Raw genomic sequence first — 20,352 nt, 5'->3', positions numbered from 1 at the left:
CGCCTTCCTAGCATTGAATACACTCTTGGCGAATCCCAGTGAAAACCCCATTGAAATACACCAGCGAATTGCAGTGAGCATAAAACGGAGAACTGGCCGGCATTCACTGTTCGCTTTCGGTGAACATGGAACATTGAATAGGGTGCATCAGATTTTCAGTGAAAAAAATTCACCGCAAGGAGTGAAAACAGCCCGATTCGCTGAAAAAACGGTGAATCGGGAGCATTGAATACTGGGTCCTCTCTCTCTCTCTGTCCTCTCTCTCTCTGGGCCTTATTCTGGTCTGTGCGGCCGGAGCCGAATATGCGGCCAGGACCGTGCGTCCTAAACCCCGCCTTCCGTACGGATCACCAACTCCGTCCGAATGCGGTAAGCCGCTGACCGCACGGAGCACGAGTGGATTTCTCATGTATACACCTCCTCCCTCTCAGGGAACCTCCCCCATCATTCAAAGGTCGCATACCATCGAATGCAGGACCGAGTGGTCAGGCAGCTCCCGCGAGCTCAGACCACTCGGGCATTTCTCCGTGCAAAAGCAGGGATCTGGGCGGGCAGCTGACATCCGGCAATGTCATATGTCCGCCCCCTACACGTGCGTCACGGCCGCATTACCATACGTACGCCCAGCGTTTTCATGGGAACGCCCATGAAACGCAGGGCGTATGCATATGTTAATGAGGCCAAACAGCCCTTCACGCCCCTCTCCTCCCCCTGTTCGTAGTGTAAACAATTCATGCGGAATTTGGACGTATGTCCCTTTCGCACATGCGCAGATATGCCTCTGCACATGCGCAAACACAAAACATAGGTGGAACGAACGCACGCGGACATATCCGCACCAACCAGAATAAGGGCCTCTGGGGCAGATTTATTAAGCTTGGAGAAGAGATAAACTGGAGATAAACTGGAGATAAGGCAAAATGAGATAAAGTGCCAGCCAATGAACTGTTTGAAAATGACAGTTGGGAGTTGATTGTCTGGTACTTTATCTCCTTTTACCTTATCTCCAGTTTATCTCTTCTCCAAGCTTAATAAATCTGCCCCAGGGGCCTGTCCTCTCTCTCTCTCTCTCTGTCCTCTCTCTGGCCTCTCTCTCTCTCTCTGGCCTCTCTCTCTCTCTCTCTCTCTCTCTCTCTCTCTGTCATCCTCCCTCTCTCTCTCTCTCTCTCTCTCTCTCTCTCTCTCTCTCTCTCTGTCATGCCCCTTAACAGAAAAAAAAATCAGATTTTTTTACACCAAAAAAATAATAAAAAAAACCTTTATTTTAAAAGATCACTTTCCAGTTCTCTGTCCCCTCTCTCTCTCTCTCTGTCCTCTCTCTCTGTCCTCTCTCTCTCTGTCCTCTCTCTCTCTGTCCTCTCTCTCTCTGTCCTCTCTCTCTGTCCTCTCTCTCTCTGTCCTCTCTCTCTCTCTCTGCCCCCCCCTCTCTCTCTGTCCCCCCTCTCTCTCTCTCTGTCCTCTCTCTCCCTCTCTGCTCTCTGTCCTCCCTCCCTCTCTCTCTCTGTCCTCTCTCTCTCTCTGTCTCCCTCTCTCTCTGTCCTCTCTCTCTCCCTCTCTGCTCTCTGTCCTCCCTCCCTCTCTCTCTCTCTCTCTCTGACCTCTCTCTCTCTGTCCTCTCTCTCTCCCTCTCTGCTCTCTGTCCTCCCTCCCTCTCTCTCTCTCTCTCTCTCTCTCTCTCTCTGACCTCTCTCTCTGTCCTCTCTCTCCCTCTCTGCTCTCTGTCCTCCCTCCCTCTCTCTCTCTGTCCTCTCTCTCTCTCTGTCTCCCTCTCTCTCTGTCCTCTCTCTCTCCCTCTCTGCTCTCTGTCCTCCCTCCCTCTCTCTCTCTCTCTCTCTCTCTCTCTCTCTGACCTCTCTCTCTGTCCTCTCTCTCTCTCTGTCTCCCTCTCTCTCTGTCCTCTCTCTCTCTCCCTCTCTGCTCTCTGTCCTCCCTCCCTCTCTCTCTCTCTCTCTGACCTCTCTCTCTCTGTCCTCTCTCTCTCTCTCTCTCTCCCTCTCTGCTCTCTGTCCTCCCTCCCTCTCTCTCTCTCTCTCTCTCTCTCTGACCTCTCTCTCTGTCCTCTCTCTCTCTCTCTCTGCTCTCTGTCCTCCCTCTCTCTCTCTCTCTCTGTCCTCTCTCTCTCTGTCCTCTCTCTCTCTGTCCTCTCTCTCTCTGTCCTCTCTCTCTCTCTCACTGGACTAGCAATGAGCAGGTAAATTAGAAGTTTTACTGTATGGTATAATGTGTCAGTGGTATTGCGTTATGCAGCATAATGGCAGGTATTCAATGCTGTTTGCGAGTGGTGACAGCGAGCAGGGCTTCCTGCTCGCTGTCACCACTCACCCTGACAGCATTCAACACAGCCTCCGCATCCGCCAATTCCCCTTCGCTCCGTTTTTTGAGCGAGGGGGAATTGGCGGATGCGGCTCCAGAAGCAGCGAGACCCGCGGCTAAAAACTGCGAGTTTTCTGCAGCAGGCGCGGGTCTCGCTGTTTTGGGGAATTCTCGCCGTCCTGTGATGGCGAGGATTTCCCCAGAACGTTGAATAGAGCGAGCGGCCGGCGCAGGGGTTAAACAGCGAGGATCGCTGGTTTTCAGCAATCCTCGCTGTTTAACCCCCTCGCCGGCCGCTCGCTGCGGCATTGAATACCCCTCAATGTGTCGGGGCCTTACGGTGTGTGGCTCTCTCTCTATCCTCTCTCTCTCTGTGAATATACAGTATGAATATCTAATGAGCAGTTCCCAGCTCCTGGCCCCCTGCTGGTGTAAAGTGTAAAAAAAAAGTTAATTTTTTTAAAATATATATTAATGTGCTTCAAGCACATGAATAAAAATAACATGCCCCTTAACAGAAAAAAAATCAGATTTTTTGACACCAAAAAAATAATAAAAAAACATTATTTTAAAAGATCACTTTCCAGTTCACCTTAAAAAGATGTCGAATGCAAAATGGTGAATCATGGCAAAAATCAGGGAGAAAGCAATTCACCATCCTAGAATACACTTGAATACACTCTCCATTGAATACACTATCTGCGACTCCCAGTGAAAACCCCATTGAAATACACCAGCGAATTGCAGTGACCATGAAACGGAGAACTGGCCGGCATTCACTGTACGCTTTCGCATTGAATAGGATGAATCTGATTTTCAGCGCAAAAAATTAACCGCAAGGAGTGAAAACAGCCCGATTCGACAAAAAAACAGTGAATCAGGCGCATTGAATACTGGGTCCTCTCTCTCTCTCTGTCCTCTCTCTCTCTCCTCTCTCTGTCCATTCTCTCTGTCCTCTATCTCTCTCTCTGTACTCTCTCTTTCTCTCTGTCCTCTCTTTCTCTCTGTACTCTCTCTTTCTCTCTGTCCTCTCTTTCTCTCTGTCCTCTCTCTTTCTCTGTCCTCTCTCTCTCTGTCCTCTCTCTCTCTCTGTCCTCTCTCTCTCTGTGTCCTCTCTCTCTCTCTGTGTCCTCTCTCTCTACCCTCTCTCTCTCTGTCCTCTCTCTGGCAGGTATTCGCCAAAAAAACAGTGAATCTGGAGCATTGAATACTGGGTCCTCTCTCTCTCTCTCTCTGTCCTCTCTCTCACTATCTCTGTCCTCTCTCTCTCTCTCTCTGTCCTCTCTCTCTCTGTCCTCTCTCTCTCTCTCCTCTCTCTCTGTGTCCTTTCTCTCTGTCCTCTCTCTCTCTCTGTCCTCTCTCTGTCCTCTCTCTCTCCCCTCTCTTTCTCTCTGTCCTCTCTTTCTCTCTGTCCTCTCTCTCTGCCCCTCTCTCTCTGTCCTCTCTCTTTGTCCTCTCTCTCTCTGTCCTCTCTCTCTGTCCTCTCTATCTCTGTCCTCTCTCTCTGTGTCATCTCTCTCTCTGTCCTCTCTCTGTCCTCTCTCTCTCTCTGTCCTCTCTCTCTGTCCTCTCTCTCTCTCTTTGTCCTCACTCTCTCTCTTTGTCCTCACTCTCTCTTTGTCCTCACTCTCTCTCTGTCCTCACTCTCTCTCTGTCCTCTCTCTCTGTCCTCTCTCTCTCTGTTCTCTCTGTGTCCTCTCTCTGTCTCCTCTCTCTCTGTCCCCTCTCTCTCTCTGTCTGTCCTCTCTCTCTGTCCTCTCCTTCTCTCTGTCTTCTTTCTCTCTGTCCTCTCTCTCTCTGTCCCCTCTCTCTCTCTCTGCCCCCTCTCTCTCTCTGTCGTCTCTCTCTCTGTCCTCTCTCTCTCTCTCTCCTCTCTCTCTGTGTCCTCTCTCTCTCTCTGTCTTCTCTCTCTCTGTCCTCTCTCTCTCTGTCCTCTCTCTCTCTCTGTCCTCTCTCTCTCTCTGTCCTCTCTCTCTCTCTGTCCTCTCTCTCTCTCTCTCTCTCCTCTCTCTCTCTCTGTCCTCTCTCTGCCCTCTCTCTCTCCTCTCTCTCTGTCCCCTCTCTCTCCTCTCTCTCTGTCCTCTCTCTGTCCTCTCTCTCTCTCTGTGTCCCCTCTCTCTTTCTCTCCCTCTCTCTCCCCCACTCTCTCTCTCTCTGGCAGGTATTCAATACGGCCGGCGAGGGGGTTAAACAGCGAGGATTGCAGGAAACCAGCGATCCTCGCTGTTTAACCCCCACGCCGGCCACTCACACTATTCAATGTCCTCTCTCTCTCTGTCCTCTCTCTCTGTCCTCTCTCTCTGTCCTCTCTCTCTCTGTCCTCTCTCTCTCTCTCTGTCCTCTCTCTCTGTCCACTCTCTCTCTCTGTCCTCTCTCTCTGTCCTCTCTCTCTCTCTGTCCTCTCTCTCTCACTATCTCTGTCCTCTCTCTCTCTCTGTCCTCTCTCTCCTCTCTCTCTGTGTCCGTTCTCTCTGTCCTCTCTCTCTCCCCTCTTTCTCTCTGTCCTCTCTCTCTGCCCCTCTCTCTGTCCTCTCTCTCTGTCCTCTCTCTCTCTGTCCTCTATCTCTCTGTCCTCTCTCTCTCTGTCCTCTCTCTCTCTGTCCTCTCTCTCTCTCTGTCCTCTCTCTCTCTCTGTCCTCTCTCTCTCTCTCTCTGTCCTCTCTCTCTCTCTGTCCTCACTCTCTCTCTTTGTCCTCACTCACTCTCTGTCCTCACTCTCTCTCTCTCTGTCCTCTCTCTCTCTCTGTCCTCTCTCTCTCTGTGTCCTCTCTCTCTCTGTCCTCTCTCTCTCTGTCCCCTCTCTCTCTCTGTCCTCTCCCTCTCTCTGTCCTCTCTCTCTCTGTCCTCTTTCTTTGTCCTCTTTCTTTGTCCTCTCTCTCTCTCTCTCTGTCCTCTCTCTCTCTCTGTCCCCTCTCTCTCTCTGTCCCCTCTCTCTCTCTGTCCCCTCTCTCTCTCTGTCCCCTCTCTCTCTCTGTCCCCTCTCTCTCTCTGTCCCCTCTCTCTCTGTCCCCTCTCTCTCTCTCTGTCGTCTCTCTCTCTGTCCTCTCTCCTCTCTCTCTTTCTGTCTTCTCTCTCTCTGTCCTCTCTCTCTCTGTCCTCTCTCCTCTCTCTGTCCTCTCTTTCTCTCCTCTCTCTCTGCCCTCTCTCTGCCCTCTCTCTCTCCTCTCTCTCTGTCCCCTCTCTCTCATCTCTCTCTGTACTCTCTCTGTCCTCTCTCTCTCTCTCTGTGTCCCCTCTCTCTCTCTCTCTCCCTCTCTCTCCCCCTCTCTCTCTCTCTCTCTCTGGCAGGTATTCAATACGGCCGGCGAGGGGGTTAAACAGCGAGGATTGCAGGAAACCAGCGATCCTCGCTGTTTAACCCCCACGCCGGCCGCTGACACTATTCAATGTCCTCTCTCTCTCTGTCCTCTCTCTCTCTGTCCTCTCTCTCTGTCCTCTCTCTCTCTGTCCTCTCTCTCTCTCTGTCCTCTCTCTCTGTCCACTCTCTCTCTCTGTCTGTCCTCTCTCTCTGTCCTCTCCCTCTCTCTGTCCTCTCTCTCTCTGTCCTCTTTCTTTGTCCTCTCTCTCTCTCTGTCCCCTCTCTCTCTGTCCCCGCTCTCTGTCCTCTTTCTCTCTGTCCTCTTTCTCTCTGTCCTCTCTCTCTCTGTCCTCTCTCTCTCTGTCCTCTCTCTCTGTCCTCTCTCTCTGTGTGTCCTCTCTCTCTCTGTCCTCTCTCTCTCTGTCCTCTCTCTGGCAGGTATTCGCCAAAAAAACAGTGAATCTGGAGCATTGAATACTGGGTCCTCTCTCTCTCTCTCTCTCTCTGTCCTCTCTCTCTCACTATCTCTGTCCTCTCTCTCTCTCTCTGTCCTCTCTCTCTCTCTCTCCTCTCTCTCTGTGTCCTTTCTCTCTGTCCTCTCTCTCTCTGTCCTCTCTCTCTCTGTCCTCTCTCTGTCCTCTCTCTCTCCCCTCTCTTTCTTTCTGTCCTCTCTTTCTATCTGTCCTCTCTCTCTGCCCCTCTCTCTGTCCTCTCTCTCTCTCTGTCCTCTCTCTCTGTCCTCTCTCTCTCTGTCCTCTCTCTCTCTGTCCTCTCTCTCTCTCTCTGTCCTCACTCTCTCTCTTTGTCCTCACTCTCTCTCTTTGTCCTCACTCTCTCTCTCTGTCCTCTCTCTCTCTCTCTGTCCTCTCTCTCTCTGTCCTCTCTGTGTCCTCTCTCTCTCTGTCCTCTCTCTTTGTCCCCTCTTTCTCTGTCCCCTCTCTCTCTCTGTCCTCTCCCTCTCTTTGTCCTCTCTCTCTCTCTGTCCTCTTTCTTTGTCCTCTTTCTTTGTCCTCTCTCTCTCTGTCCTCTCTCTCTCTGTCCCCTCTCTCTCTCTGTCCCCTCTCTCTCTGTCCCCTCTCTCTCTCTGTCCCCCCTCTCTCTGTCCCCTCTCTCTCTGTCCCCTCTCTCTCTCTGTCGTCTCTCTCTCTGTCGTCTCTCTCTCTCTCCTCTCTCTCTTTCTGTCTTCTCACTCTCTCTGTCCTCTCTCTCTCTGTCCTATCTCTCTCTCCTCTCTCTGTCCTCTCTCTCTCTCCTCTCTCTCTCTGCCCTCTCTCTGCCCTCTCTCTCTCCTCTCTCTCTGTCCCCTCTCTCTCATCTCTCTCTGTACTCTCTCTGTCCTCTCTCTCTCTGTCCTCTCTGTGTCCTCTCTCTCTGTCCTCTCTCTTTGTCCCCTCTCTCTCTCTGTCCCCTCTCTCTCTCTCTGTCCTCTCCCTCTCTCTGTCCTCTCTCTCTGTGTCCTCTTTCTTTGTCCTCTTTCTTTGTCCTCTCTCACTCTGTCCTCTCTCTCTCTCTGTCCCCTCTCTCTCTCTGTCCCCTCTCTCTCTCTGTCCCCCCTCTCTCTCTGTCCCCTCTCTCTCTCTGTCGTCTCTCTCTCTGTCGTCTCTCTCCTCTCTCTCCTTCTGTCTTCTCTCTCTCTCTCTGTCCTCTCTCTCTCTGTCCTATCTCTCTCTCCTCTCTCTGTCCTCTCTCTCTCTCCTCTCTCTCTGCCCTCTCTCTGCCCTCTCTCTCTCCTCTCTCTCTGTCCCCTCTCTCTCATCTCTCTCTGTACTCTCTCTGTCCTCTCTCTCTCTGTGTCCCCTCTCTCTCTCCCTCTCTCTCCCCCTCTCTTTCTCTCTCTGGCAGGTATTCAATACGGCCGGCGAGGGGGTTAAACAGCGAGGATTGCAGGAAACCAGCGATCCTCGCTGTTTAACCCCCACGCCGGCCGCTGACACTATTCAATGTCCTCTCTCTCTCTCTCTCTGTCCTCTCTCTCTCTGTCCTCTCTCTCTCTCTCTGTCCTCTCTCTCTCTGTCCTCTCTCTCTCTGTCCTCTCTCTCTCTCTGTCCTCTCTCTCTCTCTGTCCTCTCTCTCTCTCTGTCCTCTCTCTCTCTGTCCTCTTTCTCTCTCTGTCCTCTTTCTTTGTCCTCTCTTTCTTTGTCCTCTCTTTCTTTGTCCTCTCTTTCTTTGTCCTCTCTCTCTGTCCCCTCTCTCTCTCTGTCCCCTCTCTCTGTCCTCTCTCTCTCTCCTCTCTCTCTCTCCTCACTCTCTCTGTCCTCTCTCTGCCCTCTCTCTCTCTGTCCCCTCTCTTTCCTCTCTCTCTCCTCTCTCTCTGTCCTCTCTCTCTCTCTCTGGCAGGTATTCAATACGGCTGGCGAGGGGGTTAAACAGCTAGGATTGCAGGAAACCAGCGATCCTCGCTGTTTAACCCCCACGCCGGCCGCTCACACTATTCAATGTTCTGGGGAAATCCTCGCCATCACAAGACGGTGAGAATTCCCCAAAACAGCGAGACCCGTGGCTAATGCAGAAAACTCGCTGTATTTAGCCGTGAGTCTCGCTGCTTCTGGAGCCGCATACGACAATTCCCCCTCGCTCAAAAAATGGAGCGAGGGGGAATTGGCGTATAGGGGGGGGGGGGGGGGGGGGGTGCGTTGAATACTGACAGGGTGAGTGGTGACAGCGAGCAGGAAGCTCTGCTCACTGTCGCCGCTCGCCCACAGCATTGAATACCTGCCACTGTCTCTGTCCTCTCTCTGTGTTCTCTCTCTCTCTCTCATTGAAGAGTCCAAGCAGACTCACTGGACTAGCAATGAGCAGGTAAATTAGACGGGTACTTGTTTCCTAGCACGGCCACACCGATTTACATCGGGGTGGTCGTGTCGGAAAAATCGCGTCGATCGCATCGCATGCGATTTGGTCGCATGCGATGCGATCGACGCGACCGACCCGATTTTTTGATTGAATGAAATGTAAATCGGGTCCCTGGGACCCGATTTTACATTGGATTCAATGTAAAATATTCCCAACCCCCCCAAATTTAACGGCGTAAACCCCACCCCACGATAGACGCCAACCCGAAGCGTGGCGAGCGCAGCGAGCCCGCGAGGGGCGGCGGTGCGCGTCCTCCGACCTTTTCATTCCCCTACTATCCACGTCGGCGTGGAGTTGAGAATAGAATAGTGTGGCGAGCGCAGCGAGCCACCGAGCCCGAAGCGTGGCGAGCGCAGCGAGCCCCGCGAGGGGACGCGTATACCCGTGAAGTTATACGCATACGCTCGCCACGCTTCGGGCTCGGTGGCTCGCTGCGCTCGCCACACTATTCTATTCTCAACTCCATGCCGACGTGGATAGTAGGGGAATGAAAAGGTCGGAGGACGCGCACCGCCGCCCCTCGCGGGCTCGCTGCGCTCGCCACGCTTCGGGTTGGCGTCTATCGTGGGGTGACGACGGGGACATCTATAATGTGAAATGGTCATATTGGCCCATTTCACATTTTTCACATTTTCTCACTATTTCAATGTTAAAAAATATTTTAACATTGAAGCCTATGGAAAAATCGGGGGCATCGCGTCGGGACCAATGTTAATGGTCCCGACCGACGCGATGCCCCCGATATTTTACCTTTCCCGACACGATTTCAATGTTAAAATATTTTTTAACATTGAAGCCTATGGGGAAATCGGGGGCATCGCGTCGGTCGCGTCGGGACCAATGTTAATGGTCCCGACCGACGCAATGCCCCCGATATTGTGTCTTAGCCGGCAAAATGGACCCGATTTCAAAGGAAATCGGGTCCATCGTGTGGATCGTGTACCTTAACTTAAAGGTACACGATCCACAAGATTGTGGCCGTGCTAGGAAACAAGTACCATTAGACGTCTTACTGTATGGTATAATGTGTCAGTGGTGTTGCGTTATGCAGCATAATGTGTCAGGGCCTTGCGGTGTATGGCATAATGTGTAAGGGGCATTTTTCGGTTATTAGCCAGAATTTTTATTTTTTATTTTAGTAGATCTTCAGGAGCTTTAATAGCTCTCTCTCTCTCTCTTTGTCCTCTCTTTCTCTGTCCTTTCTTTCTATGTCCTCTCTTTCTCTGTCCTCTCTTTCTCTGTCCTCTCTTTCTCTCTCTCTCGCTCTCTCTCTCTGTCCCCCCTCTCTCTCTGTCTCTCTTATTCTGTCCTCTCTCTCTTTCTCTCTCTCTGTCTGTCCTCTCTGCCCTCTCCTCTCTCTCTCTCTTTTCATTGAAGAGACCAAGCAGCACTCACTGGACTAGCAATGAGCAGGTAAATTAGAAGTCTTACTGTGGGGTAAAATGTATTGCGTTATGCAGCATAACGTGTCGGGGCCTTACGGTGTGTGGCATAATGTGTAAGGGGCATTTTTGGTTATTAGCCAGATTTGTTATTTTTTATTTTAGTAGATATTCAGGAGCATTAATTTGTCTCGAGTAGCTCACTCCCAATTAAGGTTGGGGACCACTGGTCTAGTGTGCATGGTCCTAAAGTAATCTTCTCTTTCTGTGTAGTGCTCTGTAAGGAGGAGTGCCGGTATGGTGGAACTTGTGTGGCCCCCAACACATGCGCGTGTCTCCCTGGATTTACAGGAACTTACTGTGAGAAAGGTAAAATTGTAACATTATTTACATCACAGGGGATTGTAATATAATGGTGCACACAGCAGGAATGTCAGTGATGATACTTCTTGTGTCAGTGCGACCACATTATGATACCCCAAGTGTCAATCATATACAATAGGAACCCCAGGTATCATTGTCCCAATTATATAGGTACCCTAAAGGAATTGAGGTACCTATATGATTGATACAATGACACTTGGGGTACCAATATCCGATCAGATCAACACAGGCAACGTTATCTAGTGGTGCAAAATATAAAAATGGGATGTTGGACACATTTGTGAAACATACAGCCTCAAATAATGAAAAAAGAATAATTAAAATAAAAATGACGTCCTTCCAAACAAGTGGTGGATTGTTCTTTCATGTATGGATCACTCCAATCCTGATCATGAGAAGGATCCTATGATATCCAGTGTGGTAAGTGCTCTTTTGACGATTTGATTGTGAGAGATGCTCAATAAATATGTGAAAAAGATACAAAATAAAATACAGGTAAGAACTTTCAGTGTCCGTATTTCATATTGCAGTGTTTTCTATGTTACAGCCCAATGATAGGTGATTTCTGTATGTCTCTCGTGCGCCTCTATATGAGGGACAAGAAGATACACAATACTAGGCTCTTGTAGGGAGACTAAAAGTGACGTAATCCACTCAAATACAATGGGGTTTCTTTAGGTCTTGTATAGGTTACGTGATACTGCCACACACAGCATAGCCAGCCCACAGAACAGACACAGCCACACACAGCCTAGTCAGCCCACACCACAGACACACACAGCATAGTCAGCCCCACCACAGACACAACCACACACAGCATAGTCAGCCCCATCACAGACACAACCACACACAGCATAGTCAGCCCCATCACAGACACAACCACACACAGCATAGTCAGCCCACACCACAGACACAACCACACACAGCATAGTCAGCCCCACCACATACACAACCACACACAGCATAGTCAGCCCCACCACATACACAACCACACACAGCATAGTCAGCCCCACCACAGACACAACCACACACAGCATAGTCAGCCCCATCACAGACACAACCACACACAGCATAGTCAGCCCACACCACAGACACAACCACACACAGCATAGTCAGCCCCACCACATACACAACCACACACAGCATAGTCAGCCCCACCACATACACAACCACACACAGCATAGTCAGCCCCACCACATACACAACCACACACAGCATAGTCAGCCCCACCACATACACTGCCACACACAGCATAGTCAGCCCCACCACAGACACAACCACACACAGCATAGTCAGCCCCACCACAGACACAACCACACACAAAATAGTCAGCCCCACCACAGACACAACCACACACAGCATAGTCAGCCCCACCACATACACAACCACACACAGCATAGTCAGCCCCACCACATACACAACCACACACAGCATAGTCAGCCCCACCACATACACAACCACACACAGCATAGTCAGCCCCACCACATACACTGCCACACACAGCATAGCCAGCCCACAGAACAGACACAGGCACACACAGCCTAGTCAGCCCACACCACAGAAACACACAGCATAGCCAGCCCACAGAACAGACACAGCCACACACAGCATAGTCAGCCCACACCACAGACACACACAGCATAGTCAGCCCCACCACAGACACAACCACACACAGCATAGTCAGCCCCACCACATACACAACCACACACAGCATAGTCAGCCGCACCACATACACAACCACACACAGCATAGTCAGCCCCACCACATACACAACCACACACAGCATAGTCAGCCCCACCACATACACAACCACACACAGCATAGTCAGCCCCACCACATACACTGGCACACACAGCATAGTCAGCCGGACCACAGACACAACCACACACAGCATAGTCAGCCCCACCACAGACACAACCACACACAAAATAGTCAGCCCCACCACATACACTGCCACACACAGCATAGCCAGCCCATAGAACAGACACAGGCACACACAGCCTAGTCAGCCCACACCACAGACACACACAGCATAGCCAGCCCACAGAACAGACACAGCCACACACAGCCTAGTCAGCCCACACCACAGACACACACAGCATAGTCAGCCCCACCACAGACACAACCACACACAGCATAGTCAGCCCCATCACAGACACAACCACACACAGCATAGTCAGCCCACACCACAGACACAACCACACACAGCATAGTCAGCCCCACCACATACACAACCACACACAGCATAGTCAGCCCCACCACATACACAACCACACACAGCATAGTCAGCCCCACCACATACACAACCACACACAGCATAGTCAGCCCCACCACATACACTGCCACACACAGCATAGTCAGCCCGACCACAGACACAACCACACACAGCATAGTCAGCCCCACCACAGACACAACCACACACAAAATAGTCAGCCCCGCCACAGACACAACCACACACAGCATAGTCAAACCACAACATACACAACCACACACAGCATAGTCAGCCCCACCACATACACAACCACACACAGCATAGTCAGCCCCACCACATACACAACCACACACAGCATAGTCAGCCCCACCACATACACTGCCACACACAGAATAGCCAGCCCACAGAACAGACACAGGCACACACAGCCTAGTCAGCCCACACCACAGACACACACAGCATAGCCAGCCCACAGAACAGACACAGCCACACACAGCATAGTCAGCCCACACCACAGACACACACAGCATAGTCAGCCCCACCACAGACACAACCACACACAGCATAGTCAGCCCCACCACATACACAACCACACACAGCATAGTCAGCCCGACCACAGACACAACCACACACAGCATAGTCAGCCCCACCACAGACACAACCACACACAAAATAGTCAGCCCCACCACAGACACAACCACACACAGCATAGTCAGCCCCACCACATACACAACCGCACACAGCATAGTCAGCCCCACCACATACACAACCACACACAGCATAGTCAGCCCCACCACATACACAACCACACACAGCATAGTCAGCCCCACCACATACACTGCCACACACAGCATAGCCAGCCCACAGAACAGACACAGGCACACACAGCCTAGTCAGCCCACACCACAGACACACACAGCATAGCCAGCCCACAGAACAGACACAGCCACACACAGCATAGTCAGCCCCACCACAGACACAACCACACACAGCATAGTCAGTCCCACCACAGACACAACCACACACAGCATAGTCAGCCCCACCACATACACAACCACACACAGCATAGTCAGCCCCACCACATACACAACCACACACAGCATAGTCAGCCCCACCACATACACAACCACACACAGCATAGTCAGCCCCACCACATACACTGCCACACACAGCATAGTCAGCCCGACCACAGACACAACCACACACAGCATAGTCAGCCCCACCACAGACACAACCACACACAAAATAGTCAGCCCCACCACATACACTGCCACACACAGCATAGCCAGCCCACAGAACAGACACAGGCACACACAGCCTAGTCAGCCCACACCACAGACACACACAGCATAGCCAGCCCACAGAACAGACACAGCCACACACAGCCTAGTCAGCCCACACCACAGACACACACAGCATAGTCAGCCCCACCACAGACACAACCACACACAGCATAGTCAGCCCCATCACAGACACAACCACACACAGCATAGTCAGCCCACACCACAGACACAACCACACACAGCATAGTCAGCCCCACCACATACACAACCACACACAGCATAGTCAGCCCCACCACATACACAACCACACACAGCATAGTCAGCCCCACCACATACACTGCCACACACAGCATAGTCAGCCCGACCACAGACACAACCACACACAGCATAGTCAGCCCCACCACAGACACAACCACACACAAAATAGTCAGCCCCACCACATACACTGCCACACACAGCATAGTCAGCCCCACCACATACACAACCACACACAGCATTGTCAGCCCCACCACATACACAACCACACACAGCATAGTCAGCCCCACCACATACACAAACACACACAGCATAGTCAGCCCCACCACATACACTGCCACACACAGCATAGCCAGCCCACAGAACAGACACAGGCACACACAGCCTAGTCAGCCCACACCACAGACACACACAGCATAGCCAGCCCACAGAACAGACACAGCCACACACAGCATGGTCAGCCCACACCACAGACACACACAGCATAGTCAGCCCCACCACAGACACAACCACACACAGCATAGTCAGCCCCACCACATACACAACCACACACAGCATAGTCAGCCCGACCACAGACACAACCACACACAGCATAGTCAGCCCCACCACAGACACAACCACACACAAAATAGTCAGCCCCACCACAGACACAACCACACACAGCATAGTCAGCCCCACCACATACACAACCACTCACAGCATAGTCAGCCCCACCACATACACAACCACACACAGCATAGTCAGCCCCACCACATACACTGCCACACACAGCATAGTCAGCCCGACCACAGACACAACCACACACAGCATAGTCAGCCCCACCACAGACACAACCACACACAAAATAGTCAGCCCCACCACAGACACAACCACACACAGCATAGTCAGCCCCACCACATACACAACCACACACAGCATAGTCAGCCCCACCACATACACAACCACACACAGCATAGTCAGCCCCACCACATACACAACCACACACAGCATAGTCAGCCCCACCACATACACTGCCACACACAGCATAGCCAGCCCACAGAACAGACACAGGCACACACAGCCTAGTCAGCCCACACCACAGAAACACACAGCATAGCCAGCCCACAGAACAGACACAGCCACACACAGCATAGTCAGCCCACTCACAGACACAACCACACACAGCATAGTCAGCCCACACCACAGACACAACCACACACAGCATAGTCAGCCCCACAACATACACAACCACACACAGCATAGTCAGCCCCACCACATACACAACCACACACAGCATAGTCAGCCCCACCACATACACAACCACACACAGCATAGTCAGCCCCACCACATACACTGCCACACACAGCATAGTCAGCCCGACCACAGACACAACCACACACAGCATAGTCAGCCCCACCACAGACACAACCACACACAAAATAGTCAGCCCCACCACATACACAACCACACACAGCATAGTCAGCCCCACCACATACACAACCACACACAGCATAGTCAGCTTCACCACATACACTGCCACACACAGCATAGTCAGCCCCACCACATACACAACCACACACAGCATAGTCAGCTTCACCACATACACTGCCACACACAGCATAGCCAGCCCACAGAACAGACACAGGCACACACAGCCTAGTCAGCCCACACCACAGACACACACAGCATAGCCAGCCCACAGAACAGACACAGCCACACACAGCATAGTCAGCCCACACCACAGACACACACAGCATAGTCAGCCCCACCACAGACACAACCACACACAGCATAGTCAGCCCCACCACATACACAACCACACACAGCATAGTCAGCCCGACCACAGACACAACCACACACAGCATAGTCAGCCCCACCACAGACACAACCACACACAAAATAGTCAGCCCCACCACAGACACAACCACACACAGCATAGTCAGCCCCACCACATACACAACCACACACAGCATAGTCAGCCCCACCACATACACAACCACACACAGCATAGTCAGCCCCACCACATACACAACCACACACAGCATAGTCAGCCCCACCACATACACTGCCACACACAGCATAGTCAGCCCGACCACAGACACAACCACACACAGCATAGTCAGCCCCACCACAGACACAACCACACACAAAATAGTCAGCCCCACCACATACACTGCCACACACAGCATAGCCAGCCCACAGAACAGACACAGGCACACACAGCCTAGTCAGCCCACACCACAGACACACACAGCATAGCCAGCCCACAGAACAGACACAGCCACACACAGCCTAGTCAGCCCACACCACAGACACACACAGCATAGTCAGCCCCACCACAGACACAACCACACACAGCATAGTCAGCCCCATCACAGACACAACCACACACAGCATAGTCAGCCCACACCACAGACACAACCACACACAGCATAGTCAGCCCCACCACATACACAACCACACACAGCATAGTCAGCCCCACCACATACACAACCACACACAGCATAGTCAGCCCCACCACATACACTGCCACACACAGCATAGTCAGCCCCACCACATACACTGCCACACACAGCATAGTCAGCCCGACCACAGACACAACCACACACAGCATAGTCAGCCCCACCACAGACACAACCACACACAAAATAGTCAGCCCCACCACATACACTGCCACACACAGCATAGTCAGCCCCACCACATACACAACCACACACAGCATTGTCAGCCCCACCACATACACAACCACACACAGCATAGTCAGCCCCACCACATACACAAACACACACAGCATAGTCAGCCCCACCACATACACTGCCACACACAGCATAGCCAGCCCACAGAACAGACACAGGCACACACAGCCTAGTCAGCCCACACCACAGACACACACAGCATAGCCAGCCCACAGAACAGACACAGCCACACACAGCATGGTCAGCCCACACCACAGACACACACAGCATAGTCAGCCCCACCACAGACACAACCACACACAGCATAGTCAGCCCCACCACATACACAACCACACACAGCATAGTCAGCCCGACCACAGACACAACCACACACAGCATAGTCAGCCCCACCACAGACACAACCACACACAAAATAGTCAGCCCCACCACAGACACAACCACACACAGCATAGTCAGCCCCACCACATACACAACCACTCACAGCATAGTCAGCCCCACCACATACACAACCACACACAGCATAGTCAGCCCCACCACATACACTGCCACACACAGCATAGTCAGCCCGACCACAGACACAACCACACACAGCATAGTCAGCCCCACCACAGACACAACCACACACAAAATAGTCAGCCCCACCACAGACACAACCACACACAGCATAGTCAGCCCCACCACATACACAACCACACACAGCATAGTCAGCCCCACCACATACACAACCACACACAGCATAGTCAGCCCCACCACATACACAACCACACACAGCATAGTCAGCCCCACCACATACACTGCCACACACAGCATAGCCAGCCCACAGAACAGACACAGGCACACACAGCCTAGTCAGCCCACACCACAGAAACACACAGCATAGCCAGCCCACAGAACAGACACAGCCACACACAGCATAGTCAGCCCACTCACAGACACAACCACACACAGCATAGTCAGCCCACACCACAGACACAACCACACACAGCATAGTCAGCCCCACAACATACACAACCACACACAGCATAGTCAGCCCCACCACATACACAACCACACACAGCATAGTCAGCCCCACCACATACACAACCACACACAGCATAGTCAGCCCCACCACATACACTGCCACACACAGCATAGTCAGCCCGACCACAGACACAACCACACACAGCATAGTCAGCCCCACCACAGACACAACCACACACAAAATAGTCAGCCCCACCACATACACAACCACACACAGCATAGTCAGCCCCACCACATACACAACCACACACAGCATAGTCAGCTTCACCACATACACTGCCACACACAGCATAGTCAGCCCCACCACATACACAACCACACACAGCATAGTCAGCTTCACCACATACACTGCCCCACACAGCATAGCCAGCCCACAGAACAGACACAGGCACACACAGCCTAGTCAGCCCACACCACAGCCACACACAGCATAGTCAGCCCACACCACAGACACACACAGCATAGTCAGCCCCACCACAGACACAACCACACACAGCATAGTCAGCCCCACCACATACACAACCACACACAGCATAGTCAGCCCGACCACAGACACAACCACACACAGCATAGTCAGCCCCACCACAGACACAACCACACACAAAATAGTCAGCCCCACCACATACACAACCACACACAGCATAGTCAGCCCCACCACATACACAACCACACACAGCATAGTCAGCCCCACCACATACACTGCCACACACAGCATAGCCAGCCCACAGAACAGACACAGGCACACACAGCCTAGTCAGCCCACACCACAGACACACACAGCATAGCCAGCCCACAGAACAGACACAGCCACACACAGCATAGTCAGCCCCACCACAGACACAACCACACACAGCATAGTCAGCCCCACCACAGACACAACCACACACAGCATAGTCAGCCCCACCACATACACAACCACACACAGCATAGTCAGCCCCACCACATACACAACCACACACAGCATAGTCAGCCCCACCACATACACAACCACACACAGCATAGTCAGCCCCACCACATACACAACCACACACAGCATAGTCAGCCCCACCACATACACTGCCACACACAGCATAGTCAGCCCGACCACAGACACAACCACACACAGCATAGTCAGCCCCACCACAGACACAACCACACACAAAATAGTCAGCCCCACCACAGACACAACCACACACAGCATAGTCAGCCCCACCACATACACAACCACACACAGCATAGTCAGCCCCACCACATACACAACCACACACAGCATAGTCAGCCCTACCACATACACAACCACACACAGCATAGTCAACCCCACCACATACAATGCCACACACAGCATAGCCAGCCCACAGAACAGACACAGGCACACACAGCCTAGTCAGCCCACACCACAGACACACACAGCATAGCCAGCCCACAGAACAGACACAGCCACACACAGCATAGTCAGCCCACACCACAGACACACACAGCATAGTCAGCCCCACCACAGACACAACCACACACAGCATAGTCAGCCCCACCACATACACAACCACACACAGCATAGTCAGCCCGACCACAGACACAACCACACACAGCATAGTCAGCCCCACCACAGACACAACCACACACAAAATAGTCAGCCCCACCACATACACAACCACACACAGCATAGTCAGCCCCACCACATACACAACCACACACAGCATAGTCAGCCCCACCACATACACAACCACACACAGCATAGTCAGCCCCACCACATACACTGCCACACACAGCATAGCCAGCCCACAGAACAGACACAGGCACACACAGCCTAGTCAGCCCACACCACAGACACACACAGCATAGCCAGCCCACAGAACAGACACAGCCACACACAGCATAGTCAGCCCACACCACAGACACACACAGCATAGTCAGCCCCACCACAGACACAACCACACACAGCATAGTCAGCCCCACCACATACACAACCACACACAGCATAGTCAGCCCGACCACAGACACAACCACACACAGCATAGTCAGCCCCACCACAGACACAACCACACACAAAATAGTCAGCCCCACCACAGACACAACCACACACAGCATAGTCAGCCCCACCACATACACAACCACACACAGCATAGTCAGCCCCACCACATACACAACCACACACAGCATAGTCAGCTCCACCACATACACAACCACACACAGCATAGTCAGCCCCACCACATACACAACCACACACAGCATAGTCAGCCCGACCACAGACACAACCACACACAGCATAGTCAGCCCCACCACAGACACAACCACACACAGCATAGTCAGCCCCACCACATACACAACCACACACAGCATAGTCAGCCCCACCACATACACTGCCACACACAGCATAGCCAGCCCACAGAACAGACACAGGCACACACAGCCTAGTCAGCCCACACCACAGACACACACAGCATAGCCAGCCCACAGAACAGACACAGCCACACACAGCATAGTCAGCCCACACCACAGACACACACAGCATAGTCAGCCCCACCACAGACACAACCACACACAGCATAGTCAGCCCCACCACATACACAACCACACACAGCATAGTCAGCCCGACCACAGACACAACCACACACAGCATAGTCAGCCCCACCACAGACACAACCACACACAAAATAGTCAGCCCCACCACAGACACAACCACACACAGCATAGTCAGCCC

The 20,352-nt window shown here is 52.3% G+C and overlaps 1 protein-coding gene across 2 annotated transcripts in view; it reads left to right on the top strand.

Moving 5' to 3' along the window:
* The window catches only part of LOC146053259 (uncharacterized), a 185,275-nt gene that overhangs the window by 26,162 nt on the left and 138,761 nt on the right, over window positions 1-20,352 (top strand). The window contains exon 3 of one of the 2 annotated variants that reach the window (XM_083167962.1): window positions 10,120-10,215. The exons of the other annotated variant lie outside the window; for it this stretch is intronic. Coding sequence (XP_083024088.1) covers window positions 10,120-10,215 — 96 coding nt within the window. The remainder of the gene's footprint in view (window positions 1-10,119; window positions 10,216-20,352) is intronic. 2 annotated transcript variants of the gene reach the window in all.

Source organism: Crinia signifera, unplaced genomic scaffold (genome assembly GCF_055691185.1).
Source record: "Crinia signifera unplaced genomic scaffold, ASM5569118v1 HAP2_SCAFFOLD_132, whole genome shotgun sequence".
Lineage (NCBI taxonomy): Eukaryota > Metazoa > Chordata > Amphibia > Anura > Myobatrachidae > Crinia > Crinia signifera.
The sequence above is the reverse complement of the archived record's forward strand: the minus strand, read 5'-3'. Positions and strand labels throughout refer to the sequence as shown.